Genomic DNA, 21,150 nt, shown 5'->3' on the forward strand with positions numbered 1-21,150 from the left:
TAATCTCTCACTACAATCCCAGTTTAGTCTGCGGGTGCTCTAATCTCAGGCGTAATGTTTGGTCCTGATCCTCTTGTATGATCGTGTCTGAACTAAGCAGGTTTGGAGAGGAGGAGTAACAGGACTGAAATCGTGACATGATGCGGGTCAGAGGAGCTAAAGAACTTCCAAAGCTCGGCCTGGAAACACGATTTTTCCTCCTGCTCGCAGACACACCACCACCACTTCCTGTTTCTGTCTGTGCAGACTTCCTGCGGCTCTCACCTGGAGGACGGGGCTGAAGTCGAAGTTGTAGGCGCTGGGTCGCCCCTCCAGCGTGGAGAAGGCCACGTTTCCACCGGTGAGCGGCGAGATGTCGCTGAAGTCGTCGGTGCAGAGCGCCTGCTGCTCGTCCTCCCCGGTGCGGATGAAGCCGTAGCTCGCCTTCTGGTACGTCTTCTCGCAGGAGCCGCTGTAGTATTGGTACGGCACCCAGGGGCCCCCCTCGCTGGTGCGCTTGTAGATGGCGAAGCTCTCGGGGCGGCTGGTGTGGAACTTGAGCCGCACGTAGGTGATGTCGAAGGCCTTACCTGCAGGGAACAGGAAGAAACAATGATTAATCCTCACGTGAACTCTGTCTCATTTAGGTTTAAATATTTGAACCATTCAGAGGCTCGTGTTCACAGAACGACTCATGCATGGCTGACACTGTTAGGTACTGAAAAGTCTTTGATGGGTCAAAGGTCGTCCACTAAAAGTTCTTGTTGTTTCCACTGACAAGTGTGTGACAACATGACAGAAAGGATCCCTACAGAGATAGACCTTTTTGTTAGAGAGGAAGATGATTGTTTTAACCACACACAGACGTTACATCGCTCTCTGCACACACACCAGACTGCATTCAGAAAAACACTGATTTAAGCTCACAGGAGCTGCTGCTCTGCACCGATTGTTTGGTGTTTGGTGTGACTGATCCAACACAACATTAATTTAACAATCAAAAACTCAAAAAAACTGATCAAAGCAGCTTTAGACCAACAACTCAACCACGACCTGGAAAGTTAAATGACTGTTTTTGTTAATGGAGTCTGGTGGCTTGAAGAGAGCTGCTGAGAAACAACTCAACGAAGCTTTAAAGTTTTAAGAGGTGAGAAAGCAGCACCTGCACTGCAGAGGGTCTGTCTGTCTGTCTGTCTGTCTGTCTGTCTGTCTGTCTGTCTGTCTGTCTGTCTGTCTGTCTGTCTGTCTGTCTGTCTGTCTGTCTGTCTGTCTGTCTGTCTCTCTCTCTCTCTAAGAACCAGTGATCTGGGAGTGTTGAGCAGGAATGTGAAGAGAAGTTGGAACATGCTGCAGCAGCGGTCTGGTCCTTTAACTCCTGACACTCGGGGGGCTGCGGGGTCTCTGGTCGCTGCCGCTCGCTGCATACTTGGCGAGTCTGAGCAGGCCTGCGAGCGGGCGGCTCGACGTTCCCGGAGCCGTCAGTCAGCGTGTAAAGGAACGCCGCCATGTTTGAGCCGGGCGGCGGGGGGTACATCTGTTTGCTCAACCAAAGAATCTGCTCTGTAAACAGTGTGCTGACAGGGGCCACGGCCCCGGGGGGCCCCTCGGTGTCGACGACAAATAAAGGTGAAGCAGCTGATAGGACTGAGGCTCACAAAGGCTGCAGTTTATTACAGGAAACAATGAAGCAACTGCAAACACACCGGCTTCCTCCTCCCACAGGCCGCCCACGCGCGCATGTGTGTGTGTGTGCGTGCGTGCGTGCGTGCGTGTGTGTGTGTGTGTGTGTGTGTGTGTGGGGGGGGACCTTAGTGGCCTGATGAACTTTATGGGTCAAGGTTAATAAGAAGCTGACTGCAGGGTGGAGACTGATGACGGTTGTTCGGAGGATTTTACGGATGAAACTGGAAGAGATGTTCAGTGAATCTGTCGCTGTCAGGAGGTTTGAGTCGTGGCTCATTCAGACAGTGAAGTTCAAAGACGTGAACACTGTCGACAGCCAATAGGAGCACTCTCTGCAGCACCAAACAGGAAGCAGTAAACCAGGTAGACCGTAAACATGGAGGGCTGCTGTCAGGGCTAGCTCCCCGTTAGCACACAGTGTTAGCATGACGGCAGTTAGCTCAGGTGAAAGTTTGAAGTATGGAGAAAGAAAATGCTTCGCTAAACAATGCTAACCAATGCTAACACTACCGCTAACACTACAGCCTAACACAGCCCCCACTGCACACACACGGACAGCTGTTTCCACTTCATTGTTTGCTTTTCCTCTTGTCATTTTCCAACAGGTGCATGATGGGAAATTATCTCAACAGGACCTAGTTGTAGGGTGTAAATAGTGGCTCTGCAAGATACCAGGCTTCGACTTTAGATGGAAAACCAGCTTTTTTGTCCAGAGACACTGGGTCCTACAATTCCCATAATGCAACTGGATCATTCCTGCCTAAATGCCTGGTGAACAGCCAACCTCTTCACCTCCAGTGTGTAACACAGGTAAGCCTGTAACTAAGATAACCCTGATGACATCATCAAACAGAGACTCATTCTGACTCTGAACATGACGTCTGAAGGTGAGCTAGACCTGAGAGAACACCTGAAGAGCCGACGTTACAGACACAGTTTGGACTCCGACACGACGCTGACATTCAGCAGGAAACACTTTATAATATATATATATTATAACCTGGAATATTTTACATGTCTGCTTCTTTCACACACGCTTCCTGTCAGAGTTAGTGTCTCTACAGACTTTGGGGCTGAGAGTTCAATGTTAAAAGTCTCAGCTGTGTTTGACAGGAAGTGTTGGCGTCTCAGAGGAGTTTCAGAACAAAAGCTTGAAGAGTTTTATTCAGATGTGATCGTGAACATCTGCGATCTGAAGCGTCTCTTCACGCTGAAAACTTCCCTCCTGAGTGCCTCTGGCCTCAGATCAAAGCGAGGCACGAAGAGGCGTCTCAGCGGTCGGGGGGGGGGCAGACTCTGTCATTGACGTCTCTTTAAATAAAAAAACGCCTCCACATCCTCACAAACAGGACAAAAGCTTCTGTCTGCGCTGCCATCAGGAGGCAAACAGAGAGAGGAGGGAGAAGGATCCTGACCGGCTTCAATCTTTTTACTCTCATTATCATCAGCTAGCCGTCTTTCTGCTTCACATACGATGATGACCTTCATATCTTCTAATACAGATCATTAAATCTTTACATTTATCAAGAATAGAAACTCTGATGGTCGTCCACAGCAGCTTTTCCACTCAGAGAACTTTAGAGGTCCTGAGCAGACCTTGGGTTAACCCCTGCTGATGCTACAGCCCTGTATCTCTGTGTAGTGGCAGAGCATGTAACTGTAAGAAACAGTTACATGCTGAACAACAGATGGTGAACAGCTTAAAGAAAAGGAAGACCGTCTCTCTGAGAGCTAAAGGACAAGAGTTCTCTTCAGTTTACCTCGATTATTCTGCCGTGTGTCTTTGTATAAAAATGTGAACATTTACTAAATAAAAAGTATTTAAAAAAAGATCCTGGGCCATGAAGGTGTCAGAGTGAGAGGAGAGGACCAATCAGAGCGGAGGATGCAGATGACCTCACTGTGACAAACCTCAGGTTAAAGCAGTCTGAGCTGAGGACTGTTCGGTGTGGATGATGTGACGAGTGGAGGAATTCTGCTTCGTCTTCAGAACAATCAGAGCTCTGACGAGACCGCGAGTGTGACTGAGACAAAGAGGAGGCTGTCCGCCGCGATACTCCCGTCCTGATGACGACAGAACGAACCGAGGAACAGACGAGCTGCAGACTGAGGAACAGATGAGGAACAGACTAAGGAACATACTGAGGAACAGACTGAGGAACTGACTGAGGAACAGACTGAGGAACAGACTGAGGAACTGACTGAGGAACATACTAAGGAACTGACTGAGGAACTGACTGAGGAACATACTGAGGAACATACTGAGGAACAGACTGAGGAACAGACTGAGGAACTGACTGAGGAGTTGCAGACTGAGGAACAGACTGAGGAACAGACTGAGGAACAGACTGAGGAACAGACCAGCTGCAGACTGAGGAACAGACTGAGGAGCTGCAGACTGAGGAAGAGGCGAGCTGCAGATTGAGAACCCGCTCCAACACATTGGGACAGAAAACATTCCTCATTCTTAAAAGACAACAAATAAACACTCAAACTGTCCTGAGAGGAAATCATTCAGACTCTAAAAGATCAGGATGAAGCTCATATCTCTGAGCAGGATGTGGCTTCAAGAGTTCTACCAAAATAAAAGCTGACAAACAACAAAGCTTGGACGTTACAGGAAGTGAAATCAAACAAAATCAATTGGTTTAACCTCCAAGCTGAAGCCGTTTTTATCATCCCTGCATCTTGTGTGCAGATATCTGTCACAGCGCCATCAAACAGGTGCCTGAGAGGTAAAACTCGGGGCTAAATAAGTGCTGAAGGATTATAATAAAATAATAAGCTATGTCATTGTCTGGTTGAAGCTCCCTGTGAGGTTCTGATTATAAACAGGAAGCAGCACTTTATTAAAGTCTGGGTTAAAAAAGAGTGAACTTTAAAAGAACCAAACAGCCCTCCCTCCTTCCTTTCTTTCTTCCTTTCTTTCTTCCTTCCTTCCTTCAGGTCTAAGCTGCTGTTAAGTCCCTCCTGCACCAAACCTCTGCTGAGAAACAAACGCGACGTCCTCAATTAGCCGGTTTGGCTTTAAGCGGAGCTAACCCGCCTATTGTGGCGCGCTGACCCCGGGAGACTCTCCTCAGGGGGCCCGGAGTCAGGTCTGAGCATGAAAAGAGCCTCCAGGCGCTCAGGGGGAGCAGCCTTTCTCTCCGAGGCCGTGTGAGGGAGGGACAGCGGGGGGGGGCACGGTGACGGCAGGAATGAACCGGCTGGAATGTGTTTCCGCTGGGCAGAGCGACGCCGGACCGACGGATGGACGGAGGAAGAAAGAGTCCACAGAGAGGAGGGCGAGCAAGCGACAGAGAGAGAGAGAAACGAGACAGAGTGGGGGCTGCTGGGAGTTTTTTCCTGCCCACATTTGGAAGACAGCATGACGGTTGAGGACGAGGAGGTTCAAACTCTGCTGAAGTGTCCTCGAGCAACAAGGCAGCCGTGACCTCTGACCTCTGAGCGTCGCACAGAGTGAAGGTCAGGGTTTATTCTTTAGAGAGATCAGAAGATACTGAAGACTAAATATTTCCTCGTCTCAAAGATTTTTAGTTTTTAATAAAAAAATGTTTTGTTTTTAAAAGAAATCTTTTATATGATCTGTAAAATGTTTGTTTGTTTAAAGTCAGAAACTAAAGAGATAAACTACTTAAAAAAAACATATTGTCATTTATTATCACAGGGTTATAAAAGTGACTTTTTAATTCATTATTAATTTGAATTTTTGTTTATTTCTTCCAAAAATGTGGTTTTAATTTTTACATTTCTAAACACAAAAACTGTTTTTTCTGCATCAAGAACTTTTTGTTTTTACTAAAAGAATTTAGATTTTCTCAAATAAGACCATATTAGACCATGAACGGAATAAACGATACGAAATCGATCGTGGATCGTGGATCTGTTTTTCAGACTGATGAAGATGAACGCCGAGACAGGAAGTGATGGAGGACACAACGTCTGTGTCAGAGTCACGTCCTCCATGCGCTCACACACGCAGATGTTTGTCTTCCACAGAGATTCAGACAGACTGTAACGAGGGAGACGTCCTGGGGGGGGGGCACAGGGAGTCTCCTGAGAGGAAGTGAAGAGTGCCGCTGTGTTTCAGGAGGTTTGAACGTGAAGCTGCAGCTGCTGACCGTCTCACTGTGTCACTGACAGATTGATATGTTCAACATTAAACTGTAAACATGCTGAGGTCACTGAGCTGACCTTTGACCTGCCACCTGTGATCATGTGTGGAATCTGCTGCACATAAAGATGATTTGAAGGAAGTAATTAAAATAATGTCGAGTGGAGGCCTTTCTGTCTCTCTGTCCTTTTACAGTCTGCAGCCTGGCGGAGTTTACAGTACGGAGGATTTTTTACAGTGCATTCCTGTGAATCTTCTTCCCACTGGTGGAGCGGAGCCTCGGGGTCGGCCTGAGGGTCGGGAGGAGGGAGGAGGGGGGAGGGGTTTACAGTTGTTGTGGAGGGGGGAGGAGGACGGGGGATGAAGGTCCATCGGGGGGAACGCCCGGCTCGTAGCTCGGTCCAATTAAATTTCCTCCCATGACCTCATCGCATTCTTCTCGGAGGAGCACAATGGCGGCTTTGACTTCTGAACGTGTGGGCACGAGCGAGCCGCGGCCTCCATCCACCCGAGGAAAACATCTTCTGCACCGGACCCACAACCAGCGACAGGAGCCGCAGCAGGTACGAGAGGTCAAAGGTCACAGCGAGCACGCGGCCCCCGCTGTGTGTCTACACGCAGCGCAGTAATCGGATTATTGCGAGCGAGTCCGGCTGCACAAACCTACCTCATCTGACACAAACAACCTCTCGGCTGCTCGGTCAGAAGTGATGTTTCTGAACCGTCACACAGACGTTTGAGGCGCTGCGGTCTCTGACGAGGACGGTCAGGCTGCAGGACGTCAAAGGGAGTTTGGGGCCGTCGTCCCTGCATGATGAACAAACTCCTCTTTACATGTTGGTGATTTTAACCTTTGTTTTATAGCTGGATGAATTTAGTCATCAGATGTCTGGATCTTCAGTGATCAGAGAAACGAGCTGAGCTAACGTTAGCAGCAGCCAAAGAGCATCAGAGCAACACTGATTTAAACATGAAGCGGTTTCATTCAGTGTTGATCTGGTCTGTTTGTTTAATGAGGAGGAGACAGCTGTGGATCCTTTGGCTTCCAATAAAAACCTTGTGAACAATAAACACTGAAGGAGTACTAAGCTATAAACAAGCTATAAACAAGCTATGCTAACGTCAGCAGCAGTCGGCTATGTTTATTTTCTTTATCATTAAGCTTTTAATTATTTTTATGAAAAGTGAGAACAAATACTGAAAACATCTACGATCAGAGGAGCAGCAGAGCCCAGCACAGAGTCAGAGTCAAGTCCAGACCGGCGCAGAAAACCGGTGCAGGACTGCGTGGGATCCCTCAGAGCACACTCCCCTCCCTGCAGGTGCCGAGGTCAAAGGTCAACAGGCTGAACCCTGGCAGAGATAAGACCATTGAACAAATTGAGGAGTGTGGGGAATGTGAGGAATGCAGCAGAGTTTAAACTCCACAACATGAAACAGTTTTCTGCTCCTGGACCTGTACGCTCTCTATGAGGTCAGAGGTCACTGTCAGGAGCTCACAGAGCCCTCAGCTCGAGGACACTTCAGCAGAGAGACGAGATACAAGGTAATCTCACACCAACAGGTCCGACTGATCGTCACTCAGCTGCACTTCACTTAACTTTGCTTTTAAATGTTGTTTTTGAGCTTGAAAAAGATCGAAGCTGAATTTACTGTGCAGCAGGATGCGTTCAAATCCACCCGAAGAAAACCTGAGCAACAGAGATCCTTCAAACACACGTATAAGCAGTCAGGTGCTGAAGCCAGTGAGAAAGTGTCAAGCCCTGCAGTTCCTCTGGTGTCCACTTGAGGCTGCCTCCAGCAGTGAGTCAGTCCCCATAGAGCCCCATGTTAAACTTTACAGCAGAAATAAACATGTTTACAGCCTGGTACAAAAAACAGTTTGGGTCTCTATAGCTCATTTCTCTCTTCATGACAACTGTACGGGGAGAATCTTTATACAGCTCACCTGTTTACATTATATTAATTCTAATATTATCTTACTTTTATGCTAGCACTGATTAGCAGCTATCTGTGTCTGTGCTCACCATACCTGGCTTGTTAGCTCGTTCACTGCTTATAGAAACAGTGAATCAAATCTTCACATGCTGTTAGTGTTGAACAGGTAACGTGTTCGTGTCTCCGTCACTCTCTGACCTGCAGATTCATTACAAGCCTGTTTGTTTGCTCCTCTCAGGGGAGGAATTTTAATCTCTCCGTCCTCTTTGAGTAAACTGAGAGTTTCTGTGCAGTGTTGAGTTTAAACTGGGTCACACAGTTACACATTCACCTGTCTGTTAATGTCTAACCTGCTCCTATAGAGGGGAATGCATGACGACCATAAAGGTGTGTTTGGTTTACACACATGAACAGCCCTCTGGATATCAGTCGCTGTGTTATCAGCAGGAAACCTGAACATGCACCTGAACGCCTCCACGTTCAGACTGTACGTGCACCTGAACGCCTCCACGTTCAGACTGTACTTGCACCTGAATGCATCTCACACTGTCCTCTGTGTTGCGTGTGCAGACTTGACACACATTCTCACAGCTGAGAGGTGAGAATAACAGAGCGGTGAGAGGCCCGGTGTGAGCGCGCTCAGTCGAGCGTCTGCAGGATGCTGCTGATATCACCTTAATCTCTTCTTCTGTTTGATAAACAGAGCAGCCGCCGGCACAGCGCTCTGATTGGACGAGAGGAGATTAAGGTGGCAGGGCTGGAGGCCAGGGAGGAGTGTGTGTGTGTGTGTGTGTGTGTGTGTGTGTGTGTGTGTGTGTGTGTGTGCGCGTGCGCGTGCGCGTGCACGTGCGTGTGCGTGTGTGCGCGCGCGCGCGTGTGTGTGTGTGTGTGTGTGTGTGTGAGTGTGTGTGAGAGAGAGAGACTGGCTCCAAGTCAGAGTTGATAAGAGCTTCAGGTGATAAAGAGTCTGAATTCAAAGAAGAGTTTTGGTTGTAAACAAACATAAATCAGGCTCTGTGATTGGCTGTGATTGAAACTGTCGGTCTGTTAACTGATGATGTCATCGACCCTCTGAAGCTTCATCCACACTCTCATGTGTTAGAGACAGTAGCTCTGTTACACCAAGCGTCCACAACATGTTTACCTCCTGAGACTTTGAAACTCTGAACTCGATTTAGTCTGAAAGCTGCAGGTTGTGTTTTAGTGTGATGGACGCTACAGTGAGGTGTTCCCCAGTCAGGTGTTGTCAGTCCAGTCATGGTCTTATTCAGCTAACAGGCTAAAGTTAGCAGCCCCTCGAACCCTGCAGAGGAGCATCAGAGACACACTGATTTTAACATGAAGCTGCTTGATTCTGTGTTTTTCACCTGGTCTGTGCTTATAGAGAGGAGGACACATGTAAGGATACCTGGGCTCTAAAATCCTGGTGATCAACAGTGAAGACTCGGGTAGTGAAGTTCACAGCCTGTCCTGCTGTTTGCTCCGTACACAGCAAAGATATAAAAGTGCAGAGATTCAAAGAGTGTGTGTGTGTGTGTGTGTGTGTGTGTGTGTGTGTCAGGGGGTTTTCCAATTAAGTGTGTGTGGGTTTGGCAGGAAGGGAGTGAAGGTGGGAGGTGAATGATTGTTGTTAACGGCTGAGGAGACGTCCTCTCATCATTCATTCATTAGCACAGCTGCATCCTTACAGCTCAGATCTCTTGGTGTGTATTGGACTTCATCTTTCTTCCCTCAGCGTCACATCGCTCAAAAAAACACCTCTGGATGCTAACAGTCTGTTTTTACACGATTCTGTTTGAATCCATCTAAAATATAAACCATGATAGAAACTGTCGTTCTGTTTGCAGCTCAGAGCTCAGCCTGTCTGACCTCAGATCAACATACTGTATACTCCTTCATGACAAAATAACATGACATTGAGTGTAAATCTGGCATAAGGGCGCCCGGCGCGTGTGCATTCCCTGACCTGTGGATATAATCAATCCAGAATATCTGTGTCGAACAGACCTCATGATAAACGACGGGACTCCTCCAGGTATCGTATCTGTGGTTGTCCTCGTCAGACCTGATTGGCTGCACTGTAACAGTTTCATGTCGTTCACAGACGAGAGGAGGTTTGGGGACTTTACAAACTCCAGGTTTCCACCTTAAGGCCCAAAATAACCTGGAGCCAGATTCAAGTCAGACCCGGCTCAGTGGAGAAGTTGAGATCTAATCAGAGCCCCCCCCCCCTCCCCCACAGTCTCTGTGTTTGGCCAGCGTTTAACGGCAGAGACCACCAAAGAAGCAGCCACCCCGCCCAGAGGTGTCACCACACAGGGACGTCAGGAACAAACGAGAACGGCCATCATTATCAGAGACAAAGAGCCCCAGCAGGACGCAGACTGACCCCCCCAACAAACCTCACAAAGAGCCCACAGCTGCTGATACAAAACCCTCACTGTGAAGTCAAAGTCTCGATAAACTAAGACCTGTGTCATGACTGAACACTTGTTCAGAGCTGAGATGTGACTAACTTACCCCCAGACACGTCCAAACAGCTCCTGTCTGTCACAAAGAAGCTGCAGTTACATCAAACTTCTCTTTTTATTTCTGTGCTTTAACGTTTCATTAAAGGACCTCTGTGAAGCAGCTGAGCCTGTCAGAGGTCAATTAAGAACACAACGGTGAAAATGTGAGCTGACTCCAAAAACACAGGATCCTACATTTCCCATAATGCACCTGGATAGAATCTTTCATTAGGGCCAATCGGTGTAGCAATATACTCTACTTTTACACTCCGCACCTGGAGTTAAAGTAACGCAGACTGTACGGTAATACTTGTAGTCTGATGACATCACTATGATGACATCACTATGCCTCAACACGATTAAATCTGTTCACCTCATGTTTAAGTGGGATTATGGTATTTTAAAAACTGGGTCTAAATGACAACAATGACAACAGTGTGTGTGAATGTCTCCAGTCGATGTGTTCGTCCTGCAGCAGTGAAACAGGCTGTAATGGCTGCAACATAATCCTTGATGGGTCAAAGGTCGTCCACTAAAAGTTCTTGTTGTTTCCACTGACAGGCTCAGATTGTTCTTCTAAGTGTGTGACAACATGACAGAAAGGATCCCTACAGAGAGAGACCTTTTTGTTACAGAGGAAGATGATTGTTTTAACCACACACAGACGTTACATCGCTCTCTGCACACACACCAGACTCCATTCAGAAAAACACTGATTTAAGCTCACAGGACACAGGAGCTGCTGCTCTACTTCTGACTTGACAATGGTTTTGTCTGCTACCCATGAACAGAACAATGTATTTCACGGATACATTTTCCTGCCAAACTTACCAGTAGACTCCATGAGCTGGTTCTGAGTGATCATCAGTGTTTAATATCGTGTATAATGTTTGCCAAAAGCAAAGCAAAATAAAATTGCCGTATATTCAAAGGGGGTTTGGTGTCATTTCTTCCAGAATAAAAAATTTACTACAAAAGTAATAAAAGTAGATTAAAAGTGGAGATTCAGCTTCAGAAACAAAACTCAGAAATATGAAGTAAAAATGTTTTCATAAAAACTAAACTAGAATTTTATTTAAGTGCTTTTGAGCCTCTCAGCCGTCACTGTTCCCTGGTTACTGGCTGTCAGGAGGGGTGAACATGAACCGATCTGCTGGAGGTCTTCCTGTCTTTGGAAACAAAAATCTTCAATAAAGGAGCCAAAACTTGTGTTTTTGGGGTTAGATGGCGGTCATCAGAAACATCAGAGCAGAAGAGAAAACATCTGTGGGTCTGCTTCAGCTTATAACAAAGAAGCACATCAGACGAGCGTCTCGGCCTGAGAGACACAAACAACCTGAGCGACAGACGGCTGCTGTCTGCAAGAGGGCAAAACCAGATTTACTGCTGATTGTTGTGCTGATCGTGTCCGTGTGAAGCTTTGAAATTTAAGACGGCATGAGGAGATGAAAGATTAATTTATCTCCTCCACCTTAAAAACTGTGTGTGTGCACATCATTTACAGAGTAATTAACCCGAGGTCTGCGCGCAGGTTTTATAAACTGACTCAGTGTTTGGTGTGGGATCGTCTGCCAGCTCGTCTGCTTCAGTTTTACAGTGAAAACCTGTAATGAGGTTCTGTCCGCAGGGTGTTTATGTGGCACGCAGCAGGTTTACAGGAGACCAGAGACACCAGAGAGACACCACAAGAACTACACATCTGATGCAAACATCCAGAGCTGCATTCACACGTTCAGAGCGGCTCACAGCGAGACCATACAACAATAATTAACGTAATGAAGGATTTAGGATCATTTGTGTTTATTTGTGTTGGTTAAACACAGCCTGCAAATATTCTTCCTCCAGATCCGTCAGAAAACCAAACTCCATCACGTCTGCGTTCATCCCGTCCTCTCTCACAGCTGGTTAACCTCCCCTCCTCCTCCTGAGCTGTGTCTGGATGAACTCCGGTTTGTAAAGAGGCTGAGCACTACTTTAAAATGATTGTTTTTTGAATGGGGTTTGGTTTGACAGTTTCTGGTCAAATGTCAGTAGATTTAATGCGCTAATCGGCTTTATAACAGTTTAAATGTTTCTCTCTGGCCACGCCCATCTGTGATGTCATAACAGGGGTTTTCCATCAGCTATGGGGCAGACCCTGTGGTGACATCACTGGTGGGGGTGTGGCCAGAAGTGAAACACTGAAAAGTTTAATTGCTGACTTCTTTGTTTAAATGAGAGAGTTCATCATTTGCTTTTAATAACGGAGAGTTTGTGCGGAGGTACAGGTGGAGGTGTGCGCCTCCTGCAGCTCCATCATAAACACAAAGGCCTGACGATCACGTTTCAAGCGGAGCATAAATCAGTCGGCAGCATAATCATCTGTTTACCCTCAGTGTGTTTGAAATGCAGTCACTTTTTACTCGGCCTGCTCCTCCTCCAGCCAGCAGAGCTAAAATTACCCTGCATGCATCTGCTTGTCCCTGTAATGCAGCTCTGCTCGTTCACAGACTCTGTAATAATAGAAGCCCCCTCCTCTGCTCCTCTGCCCCCCCGGGCCTTCAATCACTTCCTGTGCAAAACAAATCACAGAGTCCCAGCAGGACCGGGCCCACAGCCCCCAGAAAGTCCCCCCACACACACACATCTTTAACACACTCGGGCTGCGTCTCCTCCGAGGTCAGGAGCTGAATTCCCACACTGACGTTTTTTCTTCCCACAGGACAGGAAATGTTCACAGAGGGGTCAGAGGTCAACTGTGTCACAACTGGAAGTTATGACTGAGCGAGAGGACCAGAGTCCATGCGGGAAAAGCCCAGTTTAAGAGAGTCAGCGGTGTGACAGGTTCATTAGTTGACAGTAAATTAATCAGAGACTCAGGTCGACGGCGCCGACAAAGAACCGCAGCCGCCATGATTCAAGTCAGGACGAGGAGCTTCACTGCGGCTCCGTCTGCTTTCATTTCCTGTCGCCTCGTTTTAACAAACACACCTTCCGCCCGCAGGTCCGTCCTGAAACATGGGAGGATTTACACTTCAGAAATGTTTCATTCATAAACTGTTTTCCTTTCATGTCTGAAACGCTTCACGTGACGCTGAAAATACTTTCACTGAAGAAGCAAAACTTTCAAGTCAAAGTCTGCACAGTCGATCATTAAAGTATCCAGATTTCTGTTTACAAGTGAACGTCTCTGAACTCTGTCTCACCAGAATGACTGCAGGCTGCACTTGAACGCACCGTCTTATTAAATGTTTGTCCTTCCTCTCAGCCTCCTCTGCTGCTGACCTCGAGCTGTGACCCTGAGGGGAAGCTCTTTTAATAAACTGGGTCATGAGAATTTGCAGACACTCAAAATTCTCCCACTGTCCTCAAATGCACCAAAACGTTCATCTGCATCACCTCCACTCAACATGAAAACCTGTGACCTGTAAACCAGCACTCTGTCTGAGTCATCCGCAGCACAGACCGGACAGCAGAGGATTCTGGGAGTTCAGCCTGTGTGTTTCTTACGGTGTTCCTTAAAGGCAGCACAGAGACTGAGGCTGATAACAGACGTCTGTTGACCCTCACAGCAGATCGTATCGGAGCAGCCTCGGATTTCAAACTGTTTAGTCTGAGCCAACATGAAGCATTCGTTCACAGGTTTAATCCCGAGGACGAGACAAAGGAGGAGGATCAAGATGTGAAACAGGAGTTAAAGGACGATTCTGCTGTTTAACCAAACACATACTTTTATTTTCTTTAACTTCTTTTCCATGAACTTGGTCTGAAAAAGCTGAAGGCTGCAGCACAGGGAGGACCCTGAACTGCTCGTGTTTGTGCAGCTTTAAAGTTTCTGCAGGTGCACCAAAAACACCTCGCTGCAAACTGAACGACCCTGAAAGCCAAGTTTGAGATTTTTGTTGTAAAACGGGGAGACGAATAAACTTGTCCTCTTGCTTTACTTCCCCAACAACTTGTCTACTAAATACATACATTTTTTCTCAACATCTGAGTGTCATTGAATGCATCACCAAGCTGAACTTCAGAAGGAAAACAAAAAGTTTGGTTGAAGCTCAGACGTCATCGAGCGTTTCCACTGCAGGGAGCCGAGTCTGAAAGAAGTTCTGGGGACTTTTTTTAACCCCTTGCTCTGAGATATTAGTTTCAATATATACCTGAAAATGTAGGGGCGGGGCTTGCAGCGCTGAACATTTCTGATTGGTCCTTGAAGCTTTTACTTTTAGCTCCCGGTGTTTAAAAACCACAGGTGTGATCTGGTTTGTTTTTTTACAGTCCATTCTCCTCCCAAAGTAGCAGGAACTTTCAGGGACTACTTTTTTAGACTTTACAGGTTTCTCCAGCCTGACGTTTCTGCAGACATGCAAAGGCAACGTCTGTTTGTTATTTTCATGCTCAACAATGACGTGAACTAAAAAGACTCTTAAACAGAGTTAATAACCAGAAGCTGCTGTGTGTTCTGCTGTAACCTGACATAAACCCTGCAGACGGCGTTCGGGGAACACTCAGCCCGTAGGTTCCTGTTTTCTCTGCAGACATGAGTCTGTGAGCAGATGCTGCGTTCACTGCCTGCAGCGAGGACAAACCTGCAGCTACAATAAACTGTCATCATCCGGTGGAAAAGTATCAGCGTATGAAGCTGTAATTACACCGTTACAACTTCCTGTGACTTCATCGCCGCCTCAGCGTGAAGGTTTGATCCAGATGTGAGCAGGAATAAAGTTTAATAACAACCTGTCGCACTCGTACGGAGGCGGCGAGAGAGGAGACGCTGCATGGAAACAAACGGACGAGCTCGGACACGACAGGAGCTCTGAGACGTTTCCATTCAGATCCACTGATGAAGTGAAGTCCTGATGTGAACCAACAGATCAGGTGTGAGCGAGGAACACAGAACACACACACACACACACACACACACACACACACACACACACACACACAATTTCAATCAAGGAGCTAGCATGTTATTATAGGACGTGTTATCAGTGGATAAAAACCTGTTTAAAATGAGCCAATAAAAGCTGCACATTCTCACAGTGTTTGTAAACCTCTGAGCTGTCGGACTTTTAATCATTAACCTCCGACAAGTTTCAAATATGAAATATAGAAAATAAAGCTGCTCCACTTCCAGAGCTGCAACTAAGAATTATTTTATTCATCGATTCATCCAAGAATTCGTCTTTGAATCGTCAATAGTGTGAAATTTGAGCTTCCCAGAGTTCACTGTAAGCAGCAGGAACCAGCAGCAGTTATTTCCTCTTGATCGACTAATCGATTAATCGTTGTTGCTCGTTAAATCGCACGTTAAGTCTCAGGACCAGTTTAGTCTGCAGGTGACGTCCTTAAAAACAACCACAGGAAACCAGGAACCTTTCAAAGTAAAATAATAAAAGGATCAGTATTCCACACAGCTCCACTCGTCTCACATCAGCGTGGTGACTGCAGCGAGCGGGGGGGGGGGCAGGACAGGACTTGCGTAGTCACAGAGCTCCAAAATGACAGCGTGTGACGGTGCAGCAGTGTCCCTGAACGCACCATGGGCCTTTTAATTAGCACAGGGCAACAAGTATGTGGAGTTTGTGCTTCAAAGTGAAGTGTGATGAGTGAACAAACACGGAGCAGCAGGTTAAACATCGGGCGGGGGGGCGGGGGGATAAAAGGCCGCTGTTTGTTGTGTGAGGGGGGTGGGGGGGGGTAAATAAAGAGCCTCCAGCAGCTGCAGCCTCACCTGGAAATGTTCCTGTGAGACTCTGACGCGGGACATTTTCACATCAGGGTCAGAGTCACCGGAGAACATTCCTCAGGAATCAGACAGACGCACGACGGCGTCACGACCGATGGAACGATTATTTCAGCTGCAGGACATCGACAGATTTTGCTCGGTGGCTCAGAGGAAGATCAGAAGGAATGCAGAAGAGGAGCAAAGAGGAAGCTGTTTTCATCCTCTGCTTCAAAGCCGCAGTGTCCCACTCCTCAGTAAGACACTGAACACATCACCGCATGCACAATAAGTTCTTTTTAAGGTGACAGTTGTTGATCAGACAGAATGTGACAGCTGTGAAATGTGTTTAGAGGAAAGTTTAGTTTGATCTATGTGCAGACGGAGCTCAAAGGTTAAAGGTCAAGCATCGAAGGCGCTTCGTTGGGACGGAGTCACTTTGAACACCACCGTAATATTTAATACTTAAGCTTTCTGGCGGTATGATCCGCGCAGCGCCGCCTCCCCCTCAGACGCTGAACTACATCCGATCAATGAAAGCAGGAATGAGAGAAGAGAGGAGGGGGCCCAAACGTCAGCGTGACCACACAGAAAGAGTCCTGCTCCTCCTGCTCCTCCTCCACCTCCACGTTTAAGCATAGACAAAGAGGTATGTGAGGTCGGAGGAGCCCCCCTCCCCCCCTCTGATCTCCTGATAGGACCCGTCCCCTCTTTGATGGGGGGGGGGTCTGAAGAAAGAAGTCTGAATTCCTGACCTGAGCTTGAGACCTGAAGGTGACACACCGAGCAGGAAGTGCGCGGCAGGTTTGTTCCCTCTTTTTATTAACCTGTCAGAGTCATGGCTGCTACTGAGCACGTGCAGAACTCAGCTCATGATTGGATAGGTAATATGAACATTTTGTGGCTCCAGTTGTGATGATTTGTTGCTCTTCTTCCTGGTGGTGATGGAGCTGTGTTCAGCCTGCGTGTGAGGATCAGTCAAACAACGAGTCCAATAAGGCCTAAAACTCAGATCAGTAGGTCCGAGTACACCCGTCTGTGGCCCACACAGCACCACCCTTAATCAGCCCACCTGAATCAATTGTTCCAGCCGAGCTGCTGCTAACGTTAGCTTAGCTCGTTTCCTTTATCGCTGATGGTTTGTAACCAGAGCCGAATGATCCACAGGCGTCTCCTCCTCTCAGAAACAAACTGACCCGGTGCTTAAAAACAGTGACACACTGAACAAAACAGCTTCACGTTAAAAATGTGTGTTTCTGCAAAGCTCTTCAGCAGACACACGTGAGAGAGACGAGCCGAACACATCGTCTCCACACAGACTTGTTATTTATTTCTAGATTTATCTGGATGGAGATATGGTGGGTAGAAAGCAGAAGGAACGTTATGAAGATGTTGCGATGTTTGAAAAGAGACAGAAATGTGAACAGGGTTTGGTTTGATGCGTTTCCTAAACTCTGGACGGACTTTCCCTCCGTCTCAGCAGACGTGTTGATTCATGTCGTTTCTCTCTTATCGGGCCGAGTGTCAGCTCGACCTGCAGCATGTGAGCTCCAAGGTTACAGAGATATCTGAGGGGCCTTGAACGCCTCATGTTTAATCTGCAGCTCTCTCCCTTCCTGTCTGAGGAGCTCCGACCTCCATCTTTGTTTGGAGTTCTGCTCAGGCTGGAACACTTTGCTCCGACACAGGCTGTTGAGTTATTAACAAGCAAACATCCACGTCAAAGACGGTCGGATGAGTGGTGGTGTGAGGAGGTGTGAGGAGGCGTGAGGAGGCCAGAGGAGGTCTAAGGAGGTCTAAGGAGGTGTGAGGAGGCGTGAGGAGGCATGAGGAGGTGTGAGGAGGTCTGAGGAGGCCAGAGGAGGTCTAAGGAGGTCTGAGGAGGCGTGAGGAGGCGTGAGGAGGGCTAAGGAGGTTTAAGGAGGCGTGAGGAGGCATGAGGAGGCGTGAGGAGGCGTGAGGAGGTCTGAGGAGGCCAGAGGAGGTCTAAGGAGGTGTGAGGAGGCGTGAGGAGGCATGAGGAGGCGTGAGGAGGTGTGAGGAGGTCTGAGGAGGCCAGAGGAGGTCTAAGGAGGTGTGAGGAGGCGTGAGGAGGCGTGAGGAGGTGTGAGGTCTGAGGAGGCCAGAGGAGGTCTAAGGAGGTCTAAGGAGGTGTGAGGAGGCGTGAGGAGGCCTGAGGAGGTGTGAGGAGGCATGAGGAGGCCTGAGGAGGTGTGCGGAGGTGTGAGGAGGTATGAGGAGGCATGAGGAGGCGTGAGGAGGTGTGCGGAGGTGTGAGGAGGTATGAGGAGGCATGAGGAGGCGTGAGGAGGTGTGCGGAGGTGTGAGGAGGTATGAGGAGGCATGAGGAGGCGTGAGGAGGTGTGAGGAGGTATGAGGAGGCATGAGGAGGCGTGAGGAGGCATGAGGAGGCGTGAGGAGGCGTGAGGAGGCGTGAGGAGGTGTGAGGAGGCCTGAGGAGGCGTGAGGAGGCCTGAGGAGGCATGAGGAGGTCTGAGGAGGTCTAAGGAGGTGTGAGGAGGCCTGAGGAGGTCTAAGGAGGTGTGAGGAGGTTTGAGGATGTGTGAGGAGGTTTGAGGAGGTTTGAGGAGGTTTGAGGAGGCCTGAGGAGGTCTAAGGAGGTGTGAGGAGGCCTGAGGAGGTCTAAGGAGGTGTGAGGAGGTTTGAGGAGGCGTGAGGAGGCCTGAGGAGGTGTGAGGAGGCATGAGGAGGTCTGAGGAGGCCTGAGGAGGTCTAAGGAGGTGTGAGGAGGCCTAAGGAGGCGTGAGGAGGCCTGAGGAGGTCTAAGGAGGTGTGAGGAGGTTTGAGGAGGCGTGAGGAGGCCTGAGGAGGTCTGAGGAGGTCTAAGGAGGTGTGAGGAGGCCTGAGGAGGCATGAGGAGGTCTGAGGAGGCCTGAGGAGGTCTAAGGAGGCGTGAGGAGGCCTGAGGAGGTCTAAGGAGGTGTGAGAAGGTTTGAGGAGGCGTGAGGAGGTCTAAGGAGGTCTAAGGAGGTGTGAGGAGGCCTGAGGAGGCATGAGGAGGTCTGAGGAGGCCTGAGGAGGTCTAAGGAGGTGTGAGGAGGCCTGAGGAGGCGTGAGGAGGCCTGAGGAGGTCTAAGGAGGTGTGAGGAGGTTTGAGGAGGCGTGAGGAGGCCTGAGGAGGCATGAGGAGGTCTGAGGAGGCCTGAGGAGGTCTAAGGAGGTGTGAGGAGGCCTGAGGAGGCGTGAGGAGGCCTGAGGAGGTCTAAGGAGGTGTGAGGAGGTTTGAGGAGGCATGAGGAGGTCTGAGGAGGCCTGAGGAGGTCTAAGGAGGTCTAAGGAGGTGTGAGGAGGCCTGAGGAGGCATGAGGAGGTCTGAGGAGGCCTGAGGAGGTCTAAGGAGGCCTGAGGAGGTCTAAGGAGGTGTGAGGAGGAGCCCCTCGAGTGGAACAAAAAACGTCCCCTGGAAGCATCTGTTTGTACCAGTCCACAGCCTGTCTGTGTTCACCTGTCTGTCTGTGTTCACCTGTCTGTCTGTGTTCACCTGTCTGTCTGTCTTCACCTGTCTGTGTTCACCTGTCTGTCTTCACCTGTCTGTCTGTCTTCACCTGTCTGTCTGTCTTCACCTGTCTGTGTTCACCTGTAGCTAACAGTGAGCTCAGCTAAAGAACCTTCAGAAGTTCGGAGTGAGACGAGCCCATCAGGAAGAGAACGTGTGTTCGCCTCTTTCTGAACATAATAAAAACTTTCTAAGGGGCTCCAGAGTCACACATCATGGAGAGCAGTGCATTGTGGGAAACCCCTGCTGAGGGTTCCTCCTCCTCCTCCTCTCAGTGTTTCCCAACCTGCCATAAAAGAACGAGCCCACTTTTCCCCTCTGCAGCGTCCAGCTGTTGCAAATTATACCAGTGTGAGAGTGTGAGGGGGGGTGAGGGGGGGTGAGGGGGGGTGAGGAGGGGTGAGGGACGGGAGTCATCTGCTCGGACTCATTGTTCAGTGTGTGAGGAATGAGCTCGGCGTGGGAACCTGGGCTGTGCTGAGATTATGAGAGCTGCACAGCTGGACGCTCGGCTGACGGCTCGCTGCAGCTGACGAGAGAGACGCACACACCAGATCCCTTTAACACCACAACACGCCTCAAACTCCCCTTTAATGCCTCCATCTCTGCAGGTCTGGGGCTTTTATCAGGGTGGGCCCTGTGTGTGGACTCTGTGGGCTCTGATAAAAGCCCCGGACCTGCAGGAGGGTTGGACAGGCTCAGTCAGCGAGCGCTCCGATCAGCTGTTTCAGTCACATTTCCTCCCTCGCTGAAAACGTGCAGCTCCACTTTCCAGGAAGCACAAAGAAGATTTTCTATCTTTTGAAGAACTCGGGGACGTTTCGCCTCCATGTTCAGACTTCAAAGAGCCTCTCAGGTACTGAAGCGAGTAACTACCCCCCCGTCCACCCCCCTCAGACAGCTGTTTTCACGTGACGCTCGGGCAGCTCGCCTTAAAGACAGAGACGTCCTGCCTGTGTCTTTCATCAAACAGCCAGTGCACACATCGGTGTTTGATCTCCTCCGGGTGTCGTCTCTGGGAGCATTTTCAAATGTTTAACATCCACAGAATCTGTACAGCAATAAGTCAGCAAACAGAATGATTCACTGAGTAATAATAATAATAAAACATTTTATTTGAAGGCGCCTTTCTCGGCACTCAAGGACACCGTACATATATATATATATATATATATATATATTAAAAGAGAGAAAAAACAAACAAAACAAGAAAAACAAACGTGACAAAGCGTCATGTGGAATCGTCAGAGCGGCTGAATGCTCTGCTCCCCATCGTGGTGAGACGGGCGGAGGGACAGACAGGTGTAAGGAGGATTGATATTGTGCCATAAAAAGGAAATAATTCAGACTTTGCTCATTAAACACACAAAACAGCTTTAAACTCGTGTGACTGCAGACGGAGACACGCTCATTGTTATGAGCCGAGCGAGAAGCGGTTCGACTCATCTGAAGAACTGCTGCTTATTGTGATGTTGTCTCTTTAAACGCTTCATATCCTTAAAACCTGGACACCCTAAGATGAACCCACGTTTAGATATGATGGTTTTTACTGTCTACAATGCTAAATTCAGCATTTGTTGTTTTCATGGTCCACGTTCAGCTGCTGCGTCGGCCATCTTGGATGAAGCAGAAAGATTCCGAGACAGACGGATGTTCTCTTTCTGAGTCTGACACGCGTCAGAGCGAGCAGATTCTCAGGCTTCAG

The 21,150-nt window shown here is 48.6% G+C and overlaps 1 protein-coding gene across 2 annotated transcripts in view; it reads right to left on the reverse strand.

Annotated features, from left to right (window-relative positions):
• lamc1 (laminin, gamma 1) overlaps nt 1-21,150 on the reverse strand; it is a 54,406-nt gene that overhangs the window by 28,547 nt on the left and 4,709 nt on the right. For both annotated transcript variants that reach the window (XM_069684411.1, XM_069684412.1), the window contains exon 2: nt 265-569. In XM_069684411.1, coding sequence (XP_069540512.1) covers nt 265-569 — 305 coding nt within the window. The remainder of the gene's footprint in view (nt 1-264; nt 570-21,150) is intronic.

Source organism: Semicossyphus pulcher, unplaced genomic scaffold, assembly GCF_022749685.1.
Source record: "Semicossyphus pulcher isolate SPU_LCO1_2020_fin unplaced genomic scaffold, fSemPul1.0.p SCAF_7, whole genome shotgun sequence".
NCBI lineage: Eukaryota > Metazoa > Chordata > Actinopteri > Labriformes > Labridae > Semicossyphus > Semicossyphus pulcher.